At 40.6% G+C, this 14,539-nt stretch overlaps 1 protein-coding gene across 2 annotated transcripts; it reads right to left on the bottom strand.

Annotated features, from left to right (window-relative positions):
• Nucleotides 1-1,138: 1,138 nt before the first annotated feature.
• Nucleotides 1,139-13,881, bottom strand: LOC105014643 (noelin). Of its 2 annotated transcripts, none has more exons than XM_010877118.4 (6): nt 13,414-13,881; nt 8,273-8,422; nt 7,661-7,816; nt 6,452-6,671; nt 4,445-4,551; nt 1,139-3,508 (listed from the first exon to the last, which is right to left on the bottom strand). In XM_010877118.4, the coding sequence occupies exons 1-6, from the start codon at nt 13,477-13,479 to the stop codon at nt 2,831-2,833; spliced, it is 1,377 nt and encodes a 458-aa protein (XP_010875420.1). In that variant the 5' UTR covers nt 13,480-13,881; the 3' UTR covers nt 1,139-2,830. The 2 variants fall into 2 exon arrangements, with proteins under 2 accessions (XP_010875420.1, XP_010875419.1); XM_010877117.4 differs by lacking the exon at nt 13,414-13,881 and adding an exon at nt 10,684-11,431.
• Nucleotides 13,882-14,539: the final 658 nt, after the last annotated feature.

The raw sequence follows: 14,539 nt of genomic DNA, 5'->3' as shown, positions 1-14,539 counted from the left end.
CTCTGTGGGGAGATAGAAAATTCAAGAGCTTCCTTAAGTGGATTATGTAGCGCACTCTGATGTGTGCTATTAAAACACAACTGCTAGCAGAATATGGGTTATGTACTGGCATTTTAAAGATATGGTACATCAAATTTACAAATCTGTTCACTCAGCATGAAGCAGCTATAGAATTAATAATCATATGAGCTTCAGCTAGGAATCCCCTTTTGCTGTCTTATGAAAACAACATTTTATGTTAATAATATCTCCCTATACGACAGTACCTGTTCATGTCTTTGTTTTAATTTTATTTAAAAAGTACATGTATTTGTGTTTATCTAAACACAACAGTTAATTTTACACTATACAGTACAGCATTCCTCCGAGAGAGTTGGATAGTATCAGCAATGACATTTCACCAACCAAAAGTTTCGATCAAAAGAACCATTCTCTTACAACAGCTTTGCTGTGTGGCATCCAGCACCGCGGAGCTACAGAGGCTTGGGTTTTAATTCAATGGCTTTGCCATTCTTCATCATCATTATTCTCAGAGTGAAACCAATCATTTTCTCACCGTCGGGAAGAGCTAATAAAGGGTGTCAGGGGTTGTGGCTGAAGCCCAGTCAACGACCTACAGGGCCGGGACAAGGTTATTACAGTCTGTTGCCATGGAGAGGGAATTTCGGGTCCAAATGAGGCTTCTGTCATGGGTTGTAGGGTACTTTGGTTCGTTGTTTTCCTTTGCCCCCTTTGGTACACAATCACGTATGTCATTTGGCTATCGCAACGATATTTGTAGCATGACCTATTCCGTACCTGTTCTTACTCTCGGTGTATATACGTCCTTTACATTACATAGCATGTACATGATATTTGTATTATTTGTAGCATGTACAGTATCCTGATATAGGTAACGTTACACGTGTTTTAAAAGAGCTGATGTCGTCATTTGACCTGCACATTCGGCAGTCATCATACCCACTATGTCTGATACCATTCTGATAGATTGATGTCCCTGAGATCGACCCATCTATGCTCCATTTATCATTCCCATAACTCGGAAAAAAACTGTGTGTTATAGCTGCAATGAAATTGCAGAAATAGGTCACATCTAGGCAATTCATCACATTCAGATATTTCATTTCTAGGACTGACAGTGGTAGAACAAAGATGTTGTTTATTGATATGAATGTTATTGCAGATACAACACATATGCAAGCTCAACATATTAAGATGTCACAATTGATCTTTCTAAGAAACAGACAGTAGACCTCTGAGAGTCAAACTGAAACTAGAATCTGTGGACACATCACTGGCTCATTGACACATTGTTTGGCACGTCCTCTCGTGATGGGTATATATATATATATATTTTCTTTTGCCAGACAGAAATATATGAGCTAGACAAATTCTTTCAATACAATCAATACAAAGACAGGCTATCACAGTAAATATCAATACCAACATTAAGAACACATATCAAACCCAATGACGATAAGAAAATAAAATGCCTGCCCCCTAAGTGTTGCACTACAGCATCATAACATTGCAAAATACATCCATAGAAGGGAACCGTTTTGGTAGGTAAAAATGCCCATGCAAAATTAAGATAGAAAAAGAGAAAATCCACAGTACCATCACAAAGAAATTAAACAGGGTGCTTTCCAACAGTCTAATCATTAAATGTATTTTGTCTGTGTTCCCAAATTTACAGGAGTTTGTAACGGACTCAAGTTTTGGCTGGATTCTTTATACTGAACAATTAGGCTTTGTTCATCAATCACAATCAGATCCTACAAAGTCTGTCAAGGTGATCCAATACAATTGAGAGGTTGCGTTACATCGCTTCCTGAGATGTTGTATTGCGCAGTAAAAACAGAAGACATGTTTCAAGGTGCCAGTACAGCATTTCCAATTTGATATGTTGCTACAAACACAGGAGAATAACTGGATTTATATTCTACACAGAGAAGCATGGCTTAGCGTGATCACTAGGTCTCTGCTTTTACACCAGCAGGAAAAGAATATTATATGGAAAGATTACTGCTACATTTTTTAAAATGATTTTAGTACCCTCCCAATTTTGTGATGTTTGTGAATTTGCCATTACGGACTCATTACAACTCCAGCTGGTTCTGGAAAGATCAAGATGTGTCCCATTTCTGCAACATTTGACCCTCTTTGCCATCTGATCATGTAATAATAATTAATGAATATATTATATATAGATCGATTTTTGTTCTGTCCAGATTCTTTGAGTACTTTACAATGTAAAGGGGAAACTTGAACCACAACTAGCGTACCACCCACGCTGGGGATTGTCATGATTGTGTTTGTGTCCCAGTTTGGTATAAAACAGGTTGATAAACAAGACCCAACATGAAATCTTCAATCATTCAATTTTACATTACAATATAGTAAGTTTTACTATTCGTTTGTGATCAAATAAAAAAGTCAATTATTTCCATAAAAACACAATCATTATAAGATTTTGATATCATCTAAAAAAAGAAAGGCATGACCTATTCCGTACCTGTTCTTACTCTCGGTCCATATACTTCCTTTACATGACATACTGTATCATCACATAACTTCTTGTTACAGAACAACTTACAGGATACTTCTCTACTCCTAGTTACATATCTCGCATAAATCCGTCAACCACACCTGGGTTCAAATGCTCTTGAATTTATCTGGCTCTCCTGTCGCAATGGAACCAACATATTGCTAAACTGACAACCCCACCCCTCTGGCCCTCGAGGCAGAAGAAGCAGCAACTGGTGTACTTGAAAGTTATCCAATAGTATTTGAACCCAGGTCTGGAAGGAGAGGTTTACTGCGCGGCCATCTAACGCTCCTGCTCTGAACGAATGACGTGGAACAAAGTGACATTGTACAGAACCTGGTGACCGTTATTCCATGCGTATAGTGCTCGGTCTTTGGGATTATAGTCCAGCATGGAGATGTGAGAGTACTTATTCTGGAACGGTATGTCGATGTACTCGTAGGTGGACGAGTTGGTGCTGAAGGCGTAGTACACCTTGGTTCCGCCCGAGTAGCCATTGGTGACATACAGCGTGCCGCAGATCATGAAGGCCTCCCCCGCGCTCCTTTTGGGGTGGTTAGTGGTCCAGCTCTTGATGATCTGCAGGGTGTTTGGGTTCAGCTTGCTGATGACAATGTTCCCTGCGTTTTGATTGGTGGCGTAGACGGCCCACAGGCCACCCTCGTCCACCATGAGGTCGATGTCAGAGTGGCCACCCCATGAGTAGTGGTACATGTTGTTGTAGCCGGCGTAATCCAGCTGCCGGGACTTGCTGATGACGGAGGTCTTGAAGTCAAACTTGATGATGGTGTGGCTCTGGAACTTGTTGAAGTAGATGGAGCCATTGTAGACCACCTGACCGGTGCCCGACCACGGATGAGGAAGCCGGTGAGATGTGAAGTTGTCCGAATTCATGAAGTCATAGAGGGACTTGTACTCCCGTACGAATCGGTTGTTGTGGTAGCCGTCCATGTACCACACCTAGATGGAAAAACAGGTGCGTTAAAAGGTTCATCCCGTAATGGGACACCATGGTGATGCCTTTGGTCTTGCTTTTGGAACTCTGAGATGAAATGAAGGAAATCAAAGGTTTCACGGAAAAGTGATCATCGGTAAGTCAGAGCATTGACCCTCTTCAATCTCCGAGGGCAACTGCAGATGAGTAGTCATCTCTCCGATCTGTCAGAAAGTCTGTGCCTGAAAGCCATTTTCTTTAAAGTGCTTATCTATCATGTAAAGCAGATCCAATCAAGTCATGTACATGGAGACATTGTATCCACTCACCTATGCCAGTTAGCATTCCTAAAATGGGAAGTTCACTCATTTTACATGATCGGGTTTTGGGACCAAAACGAATCTGATTATATGAGTTTGTTTGAAGTGTTATGGAGTGTTTTTTTAAATAACATTTTCATTGTAGTTAGAGGCAAGTGATGACTCAGCACAATTCATCTTCACTACCCATTTCCGGTGTAATAAAAACAAAAACATGTTGAGGTTCAACAACAAACCCAGAAAGGGTGAACAACAATACAATACAAGCTTTGTGCAAAATATTCCACTTTTTTCCAATCCTGTCATGCGTGTTTCATCAGACACAATTTCAAAGGCCAATCCCCTCTAAAATTACTTATTGTTCTGCAATAAAAACCAAGATACAGAATGTAGCCATTTCCTATATTAAGATTTGAAATCTATTGTGGTGCTAAGATTCTTTCCCAACCAGTGTGCTAATTTCAGACAGTGAGGCATGAAAACACTTACTGACGCTAGAATCCATTATCGTCAATTAAATCCCTGATGAACACATTTCCATCTCATATTTGTGTAGCCATAAAGTGTCCTCATAATTGCATCATTGGTAATGTTGTTTGCAGATGGCAAAAAACAGGACTGGGATTGCAAAACCAGACATACCCGGTTGTCGTCCTCAGGTGCCAGTGGGTCAGTCATCCAGGACCCAAACCTTGATCCAGACGTCTTGATGGTGATTGGATCGCTGATACCTGTCAACTTCCCACATGCTGCAAGAGCCAAAGACACAATGCAAGATACTACATTTATCTCTGGATTACCCATGTTTGGAAAGCATAGGGGGGGAAACAGCGTGCGTGTGTTCTGTGTTTGGTTGCGTGCGTAGAGATTCCTACTAGAGGTGATACCTAATTATTTAAATGAAAAAGGTACTTACGAGATTATTTGTTCGTGTTGTCAAATCCAGTCAAGGATTTCTTCAGGTTTTGACAATACTAACACGGCATGGCTTTAGCTGGTGTTTGTGACTGGAAAGGAGCTAAGTGGTGGGAGCATTAGACCAGAAACTGAAAGACTGTCAGACTGAATCCCTGAGCTGACAAGGTGGAAAATCTGTTATTGTAAGGCACTTGGCCCAAAATGCTGCTGTATATCGCTCTGGATAGCAGAATCTGCTAAATGACTAAAACAAGAACTTGTGTGCCAGAACACACGTTCTGCTTTAGCTATTTACCTCTCTACTTCAGAAAGTATTTCTCTAGGTTGGCTCACTCCTGGCCGTGTAGCCTTTTCTGTGCAACACTGCCCTTTCAAAGTCATGTAACATTTATGAATAAACCACTCACTTACTCTCCTCTTTAGAATGCTATACTGAAAACAGGGACAGCAGGTGCAATTTTAAAGTTTGAGTTAATTTACACTTACGCCTTGCCCTAACTTAACTTCCAATGTAAATAGGGTAACACTATATTTTAAGTCCCAAAAGTTTCTGTAGATGCTCTAAAGGTTATCTAACCCTAACCCAAAACCTCATTCTTAACCAAACCCTAACAAGAAGTTGGTTGTCAACAGATAGTTTTACCATCAACAGAAGATCTACAGATGGAAAATAAAGTGTAACTCTGAAAAAATGTGGGGTATGAAAATTAATCAATTAGTGTTTTCTTTCATACATGTTGGCTTACCATAGATATTGGAGTTAGAGTGGAGTGTCTGAAACAAAATCAGATAATCCCCTGACATTGAAGTGAGCCATTCCTTAATCTTTAAGTACTTGCCAGCTCCTTGTCTCTGCTGGGTGAATGTATGGTATCTGTAAAGCAACACTCTGCGTCCAAGTCAAAGCTCAAAATGATGACGTGACTCGTTATAATCACACATTGGCACAAAGGAAACAAACTTGGATGCCTGTAATATCCATTAAGCGTAATTACCTGCCATTGGATACATTCCATGTATCTACTAGTTTTCCAAATATAAAAAAAAAAAATGAGTAATGTATATTGAACTATTTGTTCAGCCTTTCACTTACTGTCAGCTTTTCATATCATCAATCCAAAAAACTTGGCCTCAGATAACCTTTGTAACTATATGCATGGGGAACCCATGTTGTAAGCCCTCATGTCCATCTACCTTGACCTTGTATACAATCCTGTAAACCACTGCAAAAAGGAGATTAATGAGAGAAATAATCTGTCAGTAAATTGTAGACGGCCAACACTACAACAGTGTTAAGCTTTTGGCCAAGAAGTGGACATAAGTTCACAGCTCATTCCTGGCACACATAACATAAACAGTTTCAACTTAATAGGATTGCATTAGCAAAACGTAATCCAAATCACTAACAACCATAAATCCTAAAATGTTTAATACTGTCTAACTTCACATGAGAACAGTGTTTGCAAAATTTTTTTTATCAGCAATACTAAACATTGACGACATATGCAGAAATAGATACAGTAGGAGTAAAAATGGATAGTGAAGGCATGCGTTTGCCAAATACGAGAGATTAACGGGCTACGTTCAAGCTACAATAATTCAGCCGAGGTGGAACATGAAAGTGCGTTAAATACATAGATCTGTTGGTGTGATAAGAATGACTTCTCGAAATCTGATTGGGTCCCTTGCACAAGGAAACAGAAGGGGTGTTCTGGTGTCCTCTGAGCCTACCTAATTTTTGCATGCATGCTCGGAGCCTCTCCTCAAGATTTGACAATCTGTTTTGCAGCTCCTCGTAGTCATAGGCTCCGATCTCCTCCTGGAGTTCATTTAGCACAGACGTCAGATTCTGGAGCTCCTCTTTAAACTGCAATACCAATTTTGCATCGGCTTTGTACTCCTCCAACACTGGTATCAATGGCCTAAGTTCCTCCATTTTCGCTTTTATTGCCTGAAAGGTTAAAATAGGCTTGGTTCAGTGTCATGTGAGCACACGCGTGTTCCACACCTGTCTAGCCCTGCTCTATCTCCCTATGGTGAGTGCAGAGTGTGCCTGGGACATTCAACAGTATGTGACATCATCGTGAACATTAAGCGGCATGAAACAAGTCCTCGGTACACCAAAAACAATTGGGAAAATATTTTATTTTCACCTTTTAAAATGCAACATCTTAGGGTTACATGCTTTCATGTCACATACAACAAAGTTTCTGTTATTTTTAATCTGTTGTAACCAAGTAGGCATTGACAAAACTAAACGATATGTGGAATCCAAAAAAAAAAAAGATATGTTCATGATTTTGTGTTTATTTTATAAAACAGAACTAAATCTATTCATGGAATGCATCCACAGTAACATGCAGAAATGCAAAGAGCAGTGGTCAGTGGTCAAGGTTGGTGGTCAGTGGGTGAAATAGGTGCTAGTTTTCAAATAAACTGCATGGTGCAAATAGTCAGTGGTCAAGTTCAGGGACAGAACACTGGGATAGAACTGCCTCTTCAGTCTCTGCAGCTTTGAAATAATTTCCTAAAGTTAGCCCTGCAAGCAAGAAAACGAGATACCGTTGAGTGTTGTATAATCTAACTCACTGTAGCCTATCTAATATACACACATAAACGTGCAGGGGTCATCAGTCCCAGTGTGGCTCATGACAGACACAAAGCATAACCAATGCATTGGTGAGGATTGGTGGGGAGCATATACTGTACACACACACAAACATCCAGGCACAAGCGTTTTAGTGGGTTTCATTCAAACCAGAGGTTGTTAGTAACCTTCTCAGAGTAGTAGTGCTACTCTAGGATCGGCTCTTACTCGATCCTTACTTGGGAAGAACTTGATCCTAGATCTGCCCTCCTATTCTGAGAGGTGTGATCAATACAGAAGCAGAGCTGGCTGTTTGTCCCAGTGTGTTCTATGTACGAGCAATGCTGACATACCCTGTATTGCCTGGCAAGGTTCTGCTTGTGGCTCTCCTCCACCTGTTTGAACTTGGTCTCCAGACCTCGCAGCTGCACCTCCATTCTCTCCACGTACTGCAGGTCTCTTTGGGTTCTCTGATCCAACACCTGGATAGACTGGGTCATGTTTTGGACCTAAAACAGAGGAGATCACTTAATTTATGCTCACTCTTTCAATCAAAAAAAAAACAAGATATTGAATAAATACATATTGAATAAATGCAGATATATTGATTTTGGCCATCAACGCTCCATCAAAAAGGTTGATGCATACTGTAGTTACAAGCAGACACAGTATGGAGCATTGACCGAAAAAAAAAACAGACACCAAGTAAACTGTAGTGCTCAGCCAGACAGTGCTGGGCATACTTAAATCTAAAGCAGAAACACTCATGTCTGAACGCAAATGACCCCAAACCCATGATGGGGTCGGAGAGCCCTAAAGTGGACTGCCGGTCGGTCGGGGTCAAATAAAATAAAATGACCACAGGAGGTATTTACTGGCACTGCACTGCAGGGTAAACAAGCGTTATTAACAAGAAGCCATAGAGTTGACCCAGGTCCTCTGGCCACACGCTACACAAAGGTTACTTTTTCAAGCAGTTGCCGGAGCTGTTTGGTCCTGGCGTCCCGTGAGCACATGGTCTGTTGAGGAGCCACCACAGTGCAGACACAGCGGCCCTCTGTGTCCTGAGCGGAGCTGTACACCTGCCACGACTCCTCTGGGTTGGCTGGCAGCACCTAGAACGCAGAGGACGAGAGGCAGAACAGCCAGACAGACAGGGAGGGAGGCAGACAGACAGGCAAAACAGCACAGACACGGGGAGGAAGAGACAGACAGGGAGAGAGATGGATGGATGAGCAGAAAGGGGTTAATAGTTATGTGGATGAAGATGTAATGTGACAGTCTTACAATAGTTAAACCACACTGTACTGGGAGACCTTTAACATTCACATCGTTCCCTCCAGTACAGTTCCAAAAACTGGAGGACATGTGACAAAGCCAGTCCAGCTCAGTTTGGGTCGGCCCTGCTCACTGCTCACCTTTGCTCATTAATGTGTGTTTAAAACAGATGACATTACTATTCTTCTTCTTTTTTTCCCTCAAACACATTAGCTTACTCACAAAATGTTGTAATTATATAATTTCAGGTTTGGACAAAAATCACGAACTCTGCAGAGAATGTGTGAAGCAGAATAATTTCACCACAGGGATTTACATAACCTTTTTCCAAGATGATGGTGTATGATTACGTAAAATGCCATCTGGAGTGTTGAACATTGCCGTATGCTCCGCCCTAATCTTCGGCAATCAAATAGACTGTCCATATTCTAATGGCTGGCAAAAGGAGATGACCTCAAATCAGGGAAAAGTCTTTGAAAACCTGTGACACAAATAGCTTTGCCGGATTGTTGTGATCTTAAGTCATAACCTAGTACATGTAAAGGCTTAACACAGACAACAAGAATTCAATTTATGCCTAGACAATCATCCTAACAGTCTCACCCTCCTACAATGGGGTATCCAAAGCATGCAGATATTATATGCAAAGGCCGACCCAGGAATCAAACCCACTACCCTATCTGTGAAGTCACTAGGCTCCACATACTGAGCTACAGAGGACAAAGCATATTTACCATTTAGCCTTCGGAGATTAAACTGAATACAGAGGCTGGTGTATTGGTTCAAACTTATCACTACATAGCAGAACTCAGAGTCATAGAATATGGTCTATAACATGGTTTCAGTGCAACTTTGGGAATATACAAGGTATATCCAGTATATCAGAATGACTACTTTGGCTATTTGTTTATAATGTAGCCAAATTCTAATCTTTCTGTTTAAAAACATAGCCACAGAACGTTTCAGAACTGTCAGTGGACCACATTTCCACAGCCAGCATCTTGTGGACTATGGTTCCATATTAGCGTAATGTTTTTTGGTGAAGAACAAGTTAGGACAAGGTATGAGGGAGGGTTAGTGTGGTGTAATGGTGAGTTAGTGCAGTGCTGTTGCTAATGTGAGCTAACAATCTATCCTCAGCATTGCTTGATGGATCAGATTATATTTTGAGATTTCCAGGATCCAGTCAACATTTTCCTCACAATGTTAAATACAATTACATTTGAACTATGACTGCAGTTGCTACTTATTCCAGTAGAAATATGAGAAATAAACATCCCCCACATTTAACAAGTTTTTACAGTGCCAAGAGCCACCCATGCAGTACAAGGACAAAATCACTGGTCAAGAGGTTGCCTAGAATGGCTGAGCCAATGAAATGAACTCTTCAGACATGCATGTGGGTCAAGGTGCAATGCATGATGGGATTGAGATCAGACTATAAACTCGAATTGTTCAGTTGATCCTTCTTAAACATTAATCAAAACCACATACCTGTATACCTATGCTATTACTTTGTCAAGCTGAAATTCATATTTTTAATACACTTCCTCACAACCGTTCTTGTTATTATTCTGCTGCTCGGACATGGGCCTTTTCTCAAACGTGCCCCTCGTGCCCTCTCTTCTCACCTCCAGCTCTCATCCAATGGGTTTTTGAGAAGGACATTAGAGAAGTGAGCAGTATGGTTTATACAGAACAGTCTTTTTTTCTGAGCAAAGGAGATTGTGAGGAATGGTTGGTAGTATTTTAAGTGTATTTCAACAAGTATGGATTTCAGTGAACAAAGAATGTCACAGTGCAAACTGGACAAACATAGGTACAAATGTAAGCAGTTGTTTTTTCACGTTTGAAAAACAGACTGAAAACGACTCGATATAGTCAGACTCCAACCTGCCTACAAGTAGTCGAGATCCTTGGCTAAAAGTTGCCTATAATTAAACATTCTGACTGTTTGGGCTTTTTACAACTACACAACTACAGTTAGAAACGGGGGAAAAACGATAAACTGCCGTAGTCAAATTTTCAAAGAGACTACGCTCAGCAGTTGTCTATATTATTCTAATGTCTTTAGGCTACTGTATCAGCGGTCACTCACGCCGGTGCTCCGGTCCGCCGTGCCTCCAGCGGTTACAGAGAGCTTGGTGGTGTTGAGTCCAACCAAGGAAGGTAAAGTCTGCGACATCCAATTAGTGATCATAGCCATAGTGCTGAGCACCACTCCAATCTTGAGTAAAGCCACCGACATATCTGCGCCTCCTTCGTAGTACCCAAATCTTCATTGTACACATTCCATTGAATAACTAACCAAGCAATTCATATTGCCAGCCATTTGGTGCAACGGCAGTGGTGCAACAAAGGTGAGTTTCGGTCTGAACATCTTCGGATAACAGATGGAGATTTCCGCAGTCTTCATCAGACACTGTGATGATGCCTCAATGCAGTTGTTTGACAATGTGAAGCCGTTCTCCCGCAATCATTGCACGTCGAGTTCAGAAGAGCACTGGGATTCATACGCCTCTCCCATTCGCTGACTACACCCGCCCACCGATATAAAAAAAAAAAACTGAAATCCATGGTATTAAAGCTTTCCAGACACATCAAGACAGAATTTTGCACCTCACCAACACATACTTGTGTGACTGAATCTCGCTAAACATGAAACAATTTAAAAGCAATAGAGTCTAAAACAAAATTAAAGGAACATACCAATCAGTATTCTTATACTGGACCCTTATTTGTGTAAGTTTGCCCACTTAATAACAGTGGCGTCTGAGACATTGAATTCGTTCAAGCACAGGAACACCATCAGCAACAAGTCTGCATAAGTGCTATAGAAAGAAAAGTAGCCAAATTCCTGTTTAATCCAATAATGATGTGTCGGATATTGATTCAATTATTTAAAGGAAACGCGTGTAGACAATGCTAAATATAATTTGTCCTATTTGTTTCACAGTATAACTGATTAATCATCGAGGTTTTAATTGAAACAACTTCAGATTAAAAATGTTCAACGCTCGCGGGGAAGCCAAGGCACATGCAGGGATCATCTGCACTGAAAAGCGCTGTCCGTTTTCTTAATCGGCCAGGTGTAGCGATATCTAGGGATATTTCGCCACCTTGTCGTTACACTTGGTATTGCAGGCACCAGCTTACCCGTAGCCACGAGCTCGCCACTGCCTACCATAGCAGCATCAGCTGGGGCAAAGAATTGCGTTTTACTGTAATTCGAGAGCAGGATAATGGGTCGGGTTCAGCCTATCACGTTGATGGTTAATTAGGTATGTGATCAAGTGTTTTAGAGCAACAAAAAAGCTTGAGCCCGTGGTAAGATATTTGTGGAAGTCAGAGGGAGGGGCCGTGGCATGCATCTCTAAACAGAGGACCAAGAGCATGGAAAGCAAAGGGATAAGAGCATGTTAATGGAGACCAGCGTAACAAATCTAAACGAGTTTTTGTCGTCATCGCCATTAACCAAAACTCCAATCTTTTGGAATTGTTTTGAATTTCAGTGCAATAACAGCAACCTATTTTTGCTATGTTTAAACATTTCTGCAAGCATTTTCTATCTGTTGTATTCATATAAAGAGAGAATACGTTGACTTTTGTTACGCTACAGCTGCGTTTAAATTGAAAGCCCGATTATAATACGGTCTCCACTAACTGAGCTTTTGACCAATCACATCCTATATTTTCACACTGGATAATTATAAAGCTGATATTACTGCTTAAAATATATTTTTTTAAATAGATATATGTATTTGGGTTGCGTGTCTGGGCTTTAATCACATCCATGCAATGGTTTGAAAAAAATTCTAATCAAGCCTTTTCTCTTGTCGTACACTGCGGCCGCTTTATTAGGTACACCTATAATGTATTGGTTGAACTCCCTTTTGCCTGCATTTGATTCGAGGTTCAACACGTTGTGCCTTCAGAGATGCACACCACCGTTGTAAAGTGTAGTTATTTGAGTATTAGTGGTCCTTCCTGTCAACTTGAACGAGTGTGGACATTCTCAGCTGACCTCATTAACAAGGTGTTGTTGCCCACAACTGCCGCTTTCTGGAAGTTCTTATTGCGAGCACCATTCTCTATAAACCTAGGAGACTGTGAGGCTTGAAATTATTTTCTGAGATGCTTGAACCATCACGCCTAGCACCACAATAAAACCACTGTTAAAGTCACTCAGATCATTGACCTTCCCAACTGTATTGTTTGTTCTAACAACCAAACACTTGGACCATGTCTGCATGACTTATATACTGAGTTGCAGCCACACTATTCGATTTTTTTTATATGATTAAGTGACTGTGAATGTATTTCTCATTGCCCAATGGCATTCTCTCACATTCGGATTACCATTTTTAATATATATTTATCAACATACGTCTCTTAAATGGTTTATATATCTGAAAATAGCATCAGCCATCTATGGAGGTTAAAGTGTCCTACTTCTGTCATTGTGGAATTAATAATTAACTGATTTCACGATTTTCCGCCCGCAGTTTCTTTAGGGTTTAAACATAATATCTTCAGACATGTGGATAGCAGACATGAATGTCAGGGATCTCGTACTGGGCTGAGAGTTCAAAAATATTGACAAAAAGTATCTTAGTTATTTTTACTATAGCCACGCAGGAAGATAGCTCGGAGGATGCGCATTGATAGCGCTTATCAATTTTACGAGGACGGAATCCCTTTACCGTCTATAGCCATTCTCATAAGATATTGAAATACCAATCCCTACAACGTTACAATCTGTTGGATACGTCTGTAATCATGTTTTAAGTATCTTAAATGGGAAGTAAAATGGCGTTAATAAACCTACTTGGGTGAGTTCGGTGCCCATTAAGACAAGGAGGGTGAGACTCAGAAGCTTGCTTGTTGGCTGCATCTCTTGCCTCCGATAGCACCAGATCCAGTGCTTTCACATGCAGATTGTCTTTTTCCTCTGGAAGGCTTCTTCCTCTTTTAATCGTCGTCTTGCAATCTTCGTTGTAGCGCACAACAATAATATTAAGGTAGAATAAATAAGAAATCTGGTGTGAGGAGCCTTCACTGCATGATGTTCAGTGCATGACAGTGAGGATCCCCGTCGTCTTGTCCTTCTTCTGTCAGCCACCTCGCATGTGAAACGTGGAAAAAAACATTGGCATGGTAATAAAACCCCTAAAACCTGCGCAAATCACTCGACCAACCTATAATGAAAAGTTATCTCCTCGATATTTGAAGGCAGGTGCGCGAGGGAGAATGCGGGAGGGAACAAGCCGTGGTGCTGAAACCGGATGTGACAGAAACGGGCGTGGGAACTTCAACAATGTTTTGGCAGGGGTGGGGTTGGGGGGCTGTTCCTAGTCCTCAATGCAAAAATGCGATTTTACGTCTGCTGAGCTGAGATAAAGCCTTAAATAAATGGCCATATAGTTTAGAGCTATTTAGTACATTTATTACATTATTTTAGTTTTATGTATACGCAGATGCCCAGCTTACATGGACATATAATATAATTTTTTGTAGCAGAAATAAAATACAAATATTAGCTTGTTCTCAACCTCTCTTGAACACATACATAGTCACAGTAATTAAGTTCTTAATATATGGCATTACATTTACCTGCTGGAGGCTGGGATTGAGAAACCCTTTTCAAGATCTTCTTTGAATACATTGCCCTCTGTAATTATTGGGACAGTAATGCATTGTTACTTTATTTGACACAATATTAGAAAAATTCAGATTGACAAATGAATACAAAGCATAGATGCTCAGCTGTTATTTTAGGGTATTTGTGTACATATAGGTTTCACCAGTCAGAAATTAATAGAAATTTATAACAAACATGGATTTACATTTAATTTACCCATTTACTGTATCAATTAATCGAGATGCAGGGAGATGATTACAATTTGACATCCATGTACAGAGCTACCTGAAAATAAGTGAATCCCTTGGCAATT

This window comes from Esox lucius, chromosome 13, assembly GCF_011004845.1.
Source record: "Esox lucius isolate fEsoLuc1 chromosome 13, fEsoLuc1.pri, whole genome shotgun sequence".
Taxonomy (NCBI): Eukaryota; Metazoa; Chordata; class Actinopteri; order Esociformes; family Esocidae; genus Esox; species Esox lucius.
The sequence above is the reverse complement of the archived record's forward strand: the minus strand, read 5'-3'. Positions and strand labels throughout refer to the sequence as shown.

Coding starts and splice junctions, on each gene's coding strand:
- LOC105014643 (XM_010877117.4), bottom strand. CDS start 10,833: ATGTCGGTGGCTTTACTCAAGATTGGAGTGGTGCTCAGCACTATGGCT. Junction 7,817..8,272: donor TCCGGCAACTGCTTGAAAAA/GTAACCTTTGTG, acceptor CCTCTGTTTTAG/GTCCAAAACATGACCCAGTC. Junction 6,672..7,660: donor ACCTTGCCAGGCAATACAGG/GTATGTCAGCAT, acceptor TTAACCTTTCAG/GCAATAAAAGCGAAAATGGA.